Source organism: Aythya fuligula, chromosome 2 (assembly GCF_009819795.1).
Source record: "Aythya fuligula isolate bAytFul2 chromosome 2, bAytFul2.pri, whole genome shotgun sequence".
NCBI classification, from domain to species: domain Eukaryota; kingdom Metazoa; phylum Chordata; class Aves; order Anseriformes; family Anatidae; genus Aythya; species Aythya fuligula.
This window is the reverse complement of record NC_045560.1, coordinates 66576751-66588816: the sequence shown is the minus strand read 5'-3', so window position 1 is coordinate 66588816 and position 12066 is coordinate 66576751. Positions and strand designations below refer to the sequence as shown.

The 12066-nt window shown below is 38.9% G+C and overlaps 1 protein-coding gene across 1 annotated transcript in view; it reads left to right on the top strand.

Moving 5' to 3' along the window:
• Nucleotides 1-12066, top strand: part of STAC (SH3 and cysteine rich domain) — an 84158-nt gene that overhangs the window by 61127 nt on the left and 10965 nt on the right. The window contains 5 exon segments of the mRNA XM_032181420.1: nucleotides 1217-1289; nucleotides 5185-5249; nucleotides 6256-6344; nucleotides 9763-9814; nucleotides 10057-10194. Coding sequence (XP_032037311.1) covers nucleotides 1217-1289; nucleotides 5185-5249; nucleotides 6256-6344; nucleotides 9763-9814; nucleotides 10057-10194 — 417 coding nt within the window.

Here is a 12066-nt window from a genome sequence, read left to right as displayed (position 1 = left end):
AAAAATATTTGTTGTCAGCATTAATGAAAGGAAAACATAATATAAAAGGCTGCAAAGCAATTCTGATTTTTGCTCCCTGAACAAAGGCAATGAATGTTTCTCATTTGGCTTTTCTTCCTGAAATTCAGGCAAAGGTCTACAAATCACTGAATAGAGTTGTGTATACAGTGTAATTCTAGAGTGTCATAGAATAATTAAGACACGTGGAAGGATTTAACTTAAAATCCTGTTAACAAGAAATAAATAAAGCTTAGGAGCATATAAGGACTTGCAGTTTTTCATACTGGGAACATTGTCTCACTCTTCAGTGTAAAGTTTTGTTTGTTTGTTTTTTAGTATAGTTATAAAAGATGTTTTACCCAAAAGAAGTCATGGGGGTAGAGTTCAGAAACTGAAGCTCTGTAAGGTCAGATTCGAACAGAGTTGTTTGGAGTAGCTTATGGTTCCTCTCAGGCTATACATGGAGAAGCCAACGCTTGGGATTTTGTCATCCCATATTTCCCTATATCCTAGAACAATGGGTCCCTAATAGCAATTGACATTAATATTGTACACATCAGAAATCATAGTAATTCTAACAACAATATTTTGGTTTAATTTGTCTCTAACTATACCAATCAGATGACTATATAAAAAGTTTCTTTTTATACAGTCAGAAAAAGAAAAAGGCAGATATTTCAAAACTGACTTCACCAGCTCCATCACTCTCCAGCTCCTTCTTTCAAAACATGTTAACAGAATTAAAATCACACTTATGCTACAGTTATTTTACTGAAAAAAAAATATTTAAGGTTAATAATTTGATAGTCAATAGTTTCAATTAATAGCCAGTTTCTTCTGTAGACAGCTTTTTGGAAAACCTGCATCATCTACAAATTCCACAAAATCCCTTCTATTATATAAAGACAACTACATTTTTTAGCATATAGTCATTTTTTCCTTAACTTTCACTTCACTTTTCACTGAAAAAGTTTTTTACTCTAGGCTGGAAATCTGTTTTGGAGTTCTTTCTGGGCTTTTACTACTTCCTGTGGAGTAGGGTATTTGTTGTGTACCACCAGATAAAATGTTTTGTGCAAACCCATCAGGTTGTCTTGCTCTGCTCTGATAGCGCCCAAATGCTGCATTTCCCAAAGGCTCATGTGTGGTCCTAGTTCACCTTGACACTTGTTTTTTCTGGCTTTTCCCATCTCATTTCCTCTTTCTGTCCCTGCAGACAGCTGACCTGGCAGAAGTTCCTGAGGAAGCCGACAGCAGCCTTGACATAAGCAGGAAACGCAGCAACAGTGGTGAGTGCTCCCAGGCCAGGATCATAGAATCATAGAATATCCTGAGTTAGAAGGGGCCCATAACAATCATCAAGTCCAACTCCTGGATAGCATCTTCAGGTGTATTGGCCTTATGCAGACATGTGTGCAACCTGTTTTGGATGTTTTTTTTTATAGAATATCTATGTTTCAGCACTATTCTGGTTTTAGAAGGGGGAAGTGGGTGGCACGAGTAGTTGGTGAAAGAATTTAAGGGATTTGTTTTGAATGTTAGATGAGATCCAAGCCACTGGTTTTCTTAATTTATTGTGTCCTGACATGAGACAAGGTTCAGGTCCATTCCTTGTCTCCTGTGCTTCATGAACATTGCTGTAATCACTTTAAAAGCTTCAGTTACACATTGGTAAAGGGGAAAAAAAATAAACCTTATTTTTTTCTTTTTCTATAAGTCTAACTTGTCTACATATCTCTATATAACATAATCTTATTGGGGTAGGAAATGAATCATATAATATCCATGTGTCTATAAAATATCCATCACAATGAATCCTGATTATAATTGCAGCTTCTCAGTACGACAGTATGTGCCCCAGTAATATTAGTAGCCAACTCCTTTGTCTACTTTGCAGTGAGCGTAATGTTTTTACTGCAATGATATGATGGGATTTTTAAGAGTTAGGGGTGAAATCTCAGACACTGCTGGGTAGTGTTCGTGACCCTCTTCTTGAATGGTAAGGTGCATGGTGAGGGAAGCAATAAGTACAAACAGGTTTGAAGCACTTCTATCGAATCTTTTCTAATAGCACAAGGAGTCTACTTTGCTGAATCTCACATGAGATGTACGCTACAAAAATAAATCACAGTGAGCGTAGGTTTTTTCTGTTAGACCCCCATGATCCTTAAGTGCAGCTGGTAATATACGTAGGTGAAATGCCAGCTTTAGCTGTCTATTCCCCCTTTATGCTACCACCTCCTCATTCCTTTACTTTCCACATGGTGCCATCACTTCTCTTCACTGTGTTCAGTCATTTCCTCCCTTTCATTCTGTAAACATCCCATCCACATTATCTTTTCTCTTCTGAAAATTTATTTAGCTTTTCCATCTCACAAGTGTAAGCTTTTCTGACCTGGTTAAAGATAAAGAATTCATACTGCTTCACACTTTGTAATCCTGCCCACCTGAGATTAATTTGGCCCTGTCTGAGTTTCCAGATAACTTTTTTTTTTCATTGTTGAACAGGAGTTTCATTTCTGAAATCCAAAGATACTTTTTTCTGTGAGATCTGCCTTCTCTTAATGCACTGAGAGGCATTCAAGGAACTTACTCCAAGAGATTAGTTTAAAAACCAAGCATGTGTCAAACCTCCAAATAACTTCCGTGGCACATTAACAATTCCTTTGATCACTACTGGCTTTTTACAGTCCATCCTTCAGAGGCTCAGGGTATAAATTATGCATAAGTCACTCCAAAAATTTTCCCTTGGTAGATTTTTAATAAACTGCCTGCACTATTTGCACAAACTATGGAAATGTTTTTGTTTGGTTGGTTGGTTGGTTGGTTTTGTTTTGGTCTTCTGCTGCTAGGGCAAACAAATATGAAAATAGGTGGATTTCTGTTTTGTGGAGACATGAATTACATAGCTGTATGCCTTTCAGATTCAAGTGCCTCCTTCCAATATCCAGAGACCATGAGCTAAACAGAGATTAAAAATTTAACAAAGTAAATTGAGAATATTGCTACAGGGTGATTCCCACTCCTTTTTCCTCAGTTGTCCACTGCCTCTTTAGCAGATGGTTCCACATTAATGCCTTGATGAATCAGGTCCATTCCACTTCTTTTCTTTCAAAAAAAAAAAAAAAAAAAAAAAAAACCTGACTTCTGGAAATAAGATTTTAGGAATATGCACATTTGAGTCTCTTTGTTTAATGGGAACAATGAGAACAGCGAACAGCAAAAAGGACTCAGCACATGCATGGCAATGTAATCAGTCCTGTAGACATATGACAGTAACTTCAAGGGAAGATGGTGTCTTTCAGGCCCTGGCACACAAACTGTACAACAAAGCTATCTAGTTTAAAACTGTAAGATGACATTCTTAATTTCCAGCCCTTCAGCCTCCTCTAAGCCTGTTACACTCCATCATTACTGTGAATTGCCATCTGTAACAGAAGTTCCACAGGCCAAAATATACTTTAAATTGCGTGTATGAGCCTGTTATCAACAGGGATTTCAGGAAATGTGGGACTTCTTCCTGGCAAAGCCAGGTTTGGTGGGCACTTCTCTGTATACACAAGGATATGGTCCATGACCCCTCCCCACCACCTGGGTCAGCACCACGGCTCACAAGACGTGTTAGTAACCAGGCTTTATTTTCTGTCACTGAGCAGAAATTACCCTGAACATGCTGCTGTGCTGCAGTACTTCCACTTACCCTGATGAAAGACTTTCTGCAAATCCAAAGTGCTCCTGGTTACTCAACTCATTTACCAGGACTTGTTCAATTTGCTTTCCTATCTCTTTTTCCTCTACCAAAAGAAAAATAATGATTAAAAAAAATTAAAAAGGCATAGAAATTTGAGTAGGATTTAAACACTGCCAGTGCGCACTTTATATCCCTTTATACACATGCCAGCTACCCGTATACTTCTCTGCTAGAAGATTTTGCAAAGTGTTTTTTTGTTGTTGTTGTTTTTTGTTTTTGTTTTTGTTTGTTTGTTTGTTTGTTTGGGGTGGTTTTTTTTTGGTTTGGTTTGGTTTGGTTTTTTGTTTTTTTTCTTCTTTTTTTCATAAGGTTCACCCTTCTGGTGCTGGTGACAGTGTGCAGGGTCAGTGTCCTTCTGTGACCAGACCTGGTGAAGTGCACAGTGAGCCACTTATTTTCTCTGAATACATGAAGCAATATCACAGCAAAACAAAAAGAAAATAAACTCAAGCAATAAGCCTGGTCCTTATTACTGTTTCTGAGACTTGCAAAATGTTGTTAGAGACTACAAAATACAGCTTCTGCTTGAAACACCTGCAGGTATAAATGGTGGGAGGAGAAGCTGATGGTACTAGCTGCTCAAAGACTCCAGCTATTAAAATAATATTCAGACTTTATCCAGAAAACACCAAGTCATTTTTCAAATGTGAAGGGGGATTCAATGAATGTAATAAAGCCACTGTGGTGTTTCCAGGGACATAAGTGAAGACAGGCATCTGTCAGCTCACAAAGCAATTACGAATACAGCGTAACTGATTAGTATCAGGTACTGTTAGATGCTGCCTCCATGTCTTATTCCATAAGTTTCTGATTTAATAACTTAGAGGCAAATTTCCAAACATACAGGCCTGTATCTCATATAACCCATCTCGACTTAAAGACACATCAAGTAACCCTATGAAATCAGAGGGAGAGGCGGCATATTTAGTGTCCCCAGGCAGGGTCTACTGGAGAGAGAGGGCAATGCCTCTCAAACATTCAGGGACAGAGGGTCCAGAAGCAGGGTTGGCTACAAACTTCCCTCAGTATCACTCATGTATGGTCATCAGATTTTGCAGTTGCTTTTAAATGGAAATCCTGCTGGTCCTAAACATGAAAATACAGCATTGAGTGTGAAGAAAAGGCTGCAGGGCTTTAAGTAGCAATGCAACTGGGGGGCTTAGGTTCTATGCTGTACCTATGCATATTCATCTGATAAAAATGGCTTATTTATTATGATTGTAAATTGTTCAGGAAAGAGATTGTTTTGAGCCATGAGCCAAGGTTAGTGGGATACCTGGTTTTGTTGGGGGTATAAAAAGGTTCAGAAGAGAGCACAGGGGATCATGGAAAGTAAGGGGGGGGAAGGAAGAGTTTAACAAACCTAAGCTGGTTCTGACAAGGTGAAGAGCCTTAACCTATTCCTAAAATGTCATATGTTTGCTTTATTTCAGTGTTTACATATTCTGAAAATGGCACAGAACACTTTGGAGAAGAACCAAAAAATATACATTCCCCGGTATGGGCAAAATTTTTCTGAGAATGCAATGGGAATGGGAAGACATATATAAAGCTTATTTTTACAGACAGCTGTGAATTTACCTTAGACTGTGGAACTGTAGTACAACTGCTGGGGCACTATTATGGGGAAGCGTCAGTATCTGACTGTCACATAATTACATTGTCACATAAAACATTTCTGGGCTACTGACCACAGTTGGAAGCAGTATACTAGATTGGATGCCTCTTTGGTTGACCCATTATGGAGCCTTTTGTGTTCTTTCTTCTGTTTATTACAAATTGACATTGTGAACACAAAAAATCCACTGTGGAGGCCATGTCATAACAACGAAACTGCAGTAACATAAAAATCACAGGCCTGACACAATCTGAAAAATTACCTGGACTTTGTTTTAGGTACTTTTTTTTTTTTTTCCCCTCCAGATTTTCAGTGGAGAAGAGGAGGTGAGAGAGTCTTCTCCATGGGAAGTTCAGTGCAAACAGCTTTCTGTTTAAGAAAGTGATTTTCCCTCTCTGCTCATTGGAGCTATGCACTGTACAGCTCTAGCTCATCCATAATGAGGACTGTATAATAGACACATCATAAAATGCCAGTAATATATTACTGGACTTGCAACATTCATACATTAACAGAGAGCAAAAGACAGACTGATTTTTAAGAGCTTGACCAAAAGACCAACTTGTTCAGATTTCTGCTTGTCTCCTCTGGAAGCCTGAAATTGGATTTTGGTGTTCAAAGAATCTTGTGTCACATACATGAAGACATTTATGGCCTTAGTGGCTAACGGTGTTTCTGGGTGACAGTCCTCCAAGATGTGAAAGCAATGAGATTCTGTCTCATCTCTTGGAAGACCAGGCTCTGGTTCCTCACTGTGACAAAGGCAACCAAATTCCTGAGTTTTCCTACAAATCAATAAGCTCCAGATATCGGTACATGTTGCACCTCATTTCTAACTCTGTAAAGGACAGATATTTACATTTTCTCTTTATCTTTTTTCTTAAAGGGACCATTTTATAAAAGCACGCTACAAATGAACACTTATGTTGCCTTGTACAAATTTGTACCACAAGAAAATGAAGACTTAGAGATGAGGTAAAGTCCCAAAATATTTATTAGTTGATTTGACCCAAGCAAACTGATACTTATATGGTTACATATGACTTAGGGAGGTGATAGGGGAGAAAGGGTGTTCGGCAGAAGGGAGAATTTATTCTGACATTTGTTCTAGACATTTTTTTAATATAGGTATCCACTCATAGAAACCACTCACATTCTCATAGAAACAAAGCTGGCAACCAATTTTTTGGCAAGGACACAACAGATAAAATGTTTCAAGGACACCTACATCACTTCAGGAGGAAGATGGCTTTCAGCTAGAAAACATTCAGTTTTCAGTTGCCTATTTTTTTTTTTTTTCAAACAGAAGTTTTCAACTAGGAATTCCTCACCAGCTCTCATGCTAATGCTGAACATTTTAATACTCCTATTTAATTTTCCCTCATATTCATATTATATCTGAGAAAAAAATAAATTAAAAAAAATGATGTCCAGCTGCTGGATGGCAATGTTTTCACCAGAAAGATGCATTCTAAGCTTTGCAAAATAACCTTGTTAATTATCATTTTTAACACTTCCTGCCTCAGTTCTGCATCAGTTGCTGCAAGGTGTAATCCAAACCCCCTGAAGTGTAAGGCCATCTTTCCTTTGGGTACAATTAGCTTGACTCATGCTCCTCACATTTTGCAGGACCTTGCTAGAGCTGTTGACTTTAAATGTGTCAACTCTCTTCAAGGCATCCCCTGCATAAAAATAAGCATGCACATGCCACAGAATGTAGGAAGTTGCCAGAGAAATGTCCCTGTTGTCAGCACCTCCTTCACAGAAAGCCTTTTTGGTGTTCCCAGCTGCAGCTTCTCATTGCTCTGGAAAGAATGGGTGGGATGTAAGGCATAAATAACGAGCTTCCCTATCAGTCTGTTTTGTTAGCATTTCTTTAGACATGACAATCCTTCCACTGAGACACCAGTCTCAATTTGGACTTGTGTCATTTGGCTACACCAATGTTGTTTGTTCCATGGCCATAAATTAGTAATGGATGGATTAACACTATTACATACATGCTGCCAATAGCACCAAAATGCTGTTTGGTGACTGCAGAGCCAGGCAGGATTCAGGTTGTTTGAATGACTTTTTATTTAACATAGTTGAGTTAACCCACATGAGATGGGTTCAGCATAGTAGCACTGTTAAGACTGACGCACCCTGTCCTGGGACCCCGAGTCAGGGACCAGTTGGACACTGATCCTGCCTAACAGAATGACAAGAACTAGGAGGGGAAGGAACTGAGCTGGGAGGAAGAGTTAGGGGAGATTTCTGGAAGTCTGAGCTCATGTCAGAGGGGATGCAATGGGTGGCAGACTGCTGCAGCTGAGAGGCACCAGCCCTGGTGACATCAGTAATTAGTATTTGACACAGCTGTAATTTCTTTTTCAACAGCAGGAGCAGCCAGCATAGTTTCCCAAAACTGTGGCATAAGTAAAATGGGATATCCCAATAATAAGTTTATTCTAAGAGAGAGACTTATTTTACAATGCCTAGAGCAAGTCCTGCAGACATGCAACCCCTGTGTTTCAGACTCTGAAGTGATGAACATCTACCTTGGCACCTACTGAAATCTGAGCACTGATGTTGAGCAAACAACTTGTCCAGGGCTGTGAAGAAGGATAAGGCCAGAGAGACATTTCAACCAGCAGTAATCACCAAGCAGGTTACCTCTTTTCAGGCACTTAGCAGCCTAAGTCTAGGCAGTAAAAGTAATATAGATTCACCTGAGACTTCTATTTGTGAATCCTTCTGGGGAGATTAGATACATCTATGTTAGTCTTGTACTAAAACAATCAGAAAGTAAACTTTGCAGGTCTTGCATGTAAAATCTCAGTGCTCAGACCACTGACATGGAAAACTTTAGGTTTAGTTGCCCTCTGTCTCTGACAGCCTGAATTTTTTTTATGTTTTTTTGTTTTGTTGTGTTGTGTTTTTGTTTGTTTGGTTGGTTTTTTTCTTATTTTTTCTTGTAGCCACAAGGTTGGGAGGCTTTTGGAGGATGGAGTTCCCTAAATCCTTCTTTTTGAAAATGTTCCCCAGTGCAGTGTAAGGGCACCAGTGACATTACAGCCTATTTGTTTTGAAGTGGGCTCATTCAAAACCTAAGTATTTTATATTAAATGTTGACTGGAATAAAGGACTTGGATGTCCTTTACCATGGAAGAAATCTTTTACCATGGGGGTACCAAGTCATGCTTTTTCTCTAGCTTCCTTTCTCACTGCAGTAACATCTAATTATTCCAAACACAGTGGAACAGCTTCCTGAGGAAGGATTGAGGAAAATCCCACCCTCTTGCCCTATTGATTAACACCTTTCTTTGAAATCAGAACATATTGGTTCAGATCCCAGTGTTAGAGGAAAGACTAAATGCCAGTTTCTCCATTCATAAGCAGCAGTGATAACTGTTGGGCAAGTAGACCAGAGGTCCACTGCTACTCCCACCTCCATCTGGAGAAGACTATGTTCTATGTGTACTCTGTGAGAGCCCACTAAACTGGACCCTCTGTTCATCACTTACTTCAGATGTGATGCAAGCTCTTTTGCTGATACCTCAGTGACACAATAATCCTAACACGGTGTGCAAGGAAAGCTGAATAATTAGGGGTCAACCATTAATTTTTTTTTTAAGATCAAAGAGATACCTCTTATCAAGCAGACAGATTTCTGAGGTTAATCCATTTGCAAATGGGCTTCCACTTATTTTCTACAACACAGCACTATTATAATTACATAATAACATTGATGAAGTGCTACCAGTGAGGGGAAGGAGGTCAAATAATTGTTCAACTACCTGTAAAAAATCAGCTTGGCACATTTCACTATCAGCATTTCCAGCCAAATTATTCTCCTAGCTCTGCTTTGGATCTAGTCAGCTGGATGTTGATACTTAGCAATTACAACCCTGCACCATGCATTATAAAGGTAAATATGTCCCATTCAAATCAAAAAGACATTCCTGAGCAGAATTATATTTCCTGCTGACTAATTGCCTTTGTCAGTTAAATAGAAATATTTTCCTGCTGCCTTTCTTCTGCAATCACAGCTTGAAAACACAGATGATAAAGTAGTGTGTCCCAACAATGCGAAATGTCTTGAAATAACAAGACAATGCCTGTAACAAATAGAGACTGTATTTTAAACAGTTTCTTATTAAACAGGAAACAAAAATTCTAGTTCACAGAAGATGTCGTCTCCCAATAAAGATCTAGCCTCATTATACAGACTCTTTTCCTACATTATTAATATGATTTAATAAAACCTTGCTGCCTCGTTGAGTCTACCTGCAGTAAATGCTCAGATAAAATGACCAAGGAAGGACCACCTCCCTATTAGAAGCTAATTGTGGGAGCTGATGCAGCATAGCTATTGAGTCATCTTAATCCACTTTCCCTCTTCTAATTACAGGCCAGGGGATATGATCACTCTTCTGGAAGACTCCAATGAAGACTGGTGGAAGGTATGTGCTAATTATTTTGTATCTATGTATCTTGTTTCCAGAGGGAAAAATATATATATATATATATATTATGTTATATATAAATTATATATATATATATAAATTATAAATTATATATAACAAATATAAATTATATATAAATACATATATTATTTTTTATATATAATATATTTTCAATGTTGAACTTGTATTAAAACTCCAGGTGTTAATAAGGTTCTTCTGTCAATATGTTTTCTCCACAGGGAAAAATTGATGACAGAACTGGATTTTTTCCTGCTAACTTTGTTCAGAGAGTGCAACATGATGAGAAGATTTACAGGTGTATCAGGACATTCATTGGCTGCAAGGAGCAGGGACAGATAACTCTGAAAGAGAACCAGGTAACTGCATGGGGATCCCCTGGGCTGGATTCCCATGAGACTTGAGCATCCAGCAGTCTGATGTGACCAGAGGGAAAGCTGTCTAAACTGAGCACAAGCAGATACTGTTCATTGCAATTTAACTACATATTCAAGATTTTTTATTGATGGAGTAATAGTCTAGCAACCAGCTAAGAGCAGCATTGGCCTTGTGTGAACACGTACTCCCTGCCTATTGTGGCCTAAATTTTCAGTCTCACAGCTGTTCATAAAGATGCTTTACATGTTACTCACCTGCTGACCTCAGAAGAACAGCTTGAAAACACAGAGTCTTAGAAGTAGACCTTGAGGGCCTGACAAATGGTCTGCTTTTCTCCACACTATTAGAGCTAATCTAATAAAATACATTAGCTCCCTCCCCAGACCTTACTTTACCTAAATATTTAGCACAGTGCATTGTTTCAGCTTCAGCAGGAGCAGAGTTAACACAGCACTGAACAAACTTCTGAATCTTAAATGTAACCCTTACTCACTGGTTACAAAATATCTCTAATCATTAATTGCTTGTGATGCCACTTACACATCCTCTCTACAAGTCATAATTTATTCTAAACTACAAGTGCTGCTCTGAATTATAGTACACCACAATCAGAGAAGATTTGCAGGGTCCATTCATCCTGCTGAATTCTCAGCAGCTTCTACTTTGTGCTTTTTAGGTGGGCTCACAACATAAAACCTACGGCCACCATTCTGTCGTGTGCCTTTGATCTGACTCTAAGTACATCTTTAAAGACAATTATTACTGGACTTTTAATACGTTCAAGTGTCAAGTCTAGTGATGCTGCAATAAATGCTGGCTGGGGTAAAGTGAGAGAAGAATATAGCTCAAAATATGTAGTAAGGGACAGTCAAGTTTGGGGCATAAGCTCATGTAAATAGGAGGACTGCTGACTAACAGCCATGTACAGCCTAGGTTCTACAACACCTTGATGAAACAGGAAGCCAGCTTTTTCTCACTGTTTCTTGTCAAGTCCAGCTTTCTTCCACTTCTTTAGGCATTTCCTTGCCTCAGGTGATTTATGTCACATTACCAGAAGGTGGTTGCCTTACAGTGCCTGGAAAGCCACTGATTTTAATATAAGTAGAGCAAAAACCAGAGTGGACTCCAGGACCATAATTTTATTCATGCAGAACCTCTGTAATGTTTCACTACAGGGGTAGATAAGGTTAACTTGTACTTTTGCAGCTGCCTTGTGGCATAGCAAAACGTACAAGTGCTAACAGTCCTTGGGTGTATGCAGCTTTTAAAGGAAGGCATAGCAATACAATAACCAGAATATATTTTAAATGCTCCTGTGCACTTATTACATTTGGCAGCCCTGAAGTTGCTAGAAAGAGATAAGGTGCCTGATTTTCTTTCTTTTTTTAACCCAGCTCTTCTTCTGATTGTTTATATATACACACACAGAGGGAAAATCATTACCAAAGCAGAACTGTAGGTTTGGCACCCTTTGTGCTCTAGTATAAACCAAGCACAAAGGCAAAGCTTGGGGAAATGAGTGTGGAAATTGGTGTGCCAGCATGAGGGAATGGTCACAGTCTGAGTCCTTCCTTGTCAGTGGACGTACCATATTCTCTCTGTCAGAGTGGCTGCTTCTGCAGACAGCAAGGGCACAGTTTCTTGCCTTATTTCTCAGAAGACCACATTTTTTAAGTGGGAAGGTCTGGCAGCTGCATCTGAACACAAGGGCTTCAGATTGTCCCTAGTTCTTAATAGGTTTACAAAGGAGCTCACAATCTTGAGTCAATTATTGTCTGTGGTAGAGCGGGAGGCAAAAAGGGGATGAATCCATCCTGTCTGTCTACTCCCTCCTTTTTTTAGCAAACTTGTTT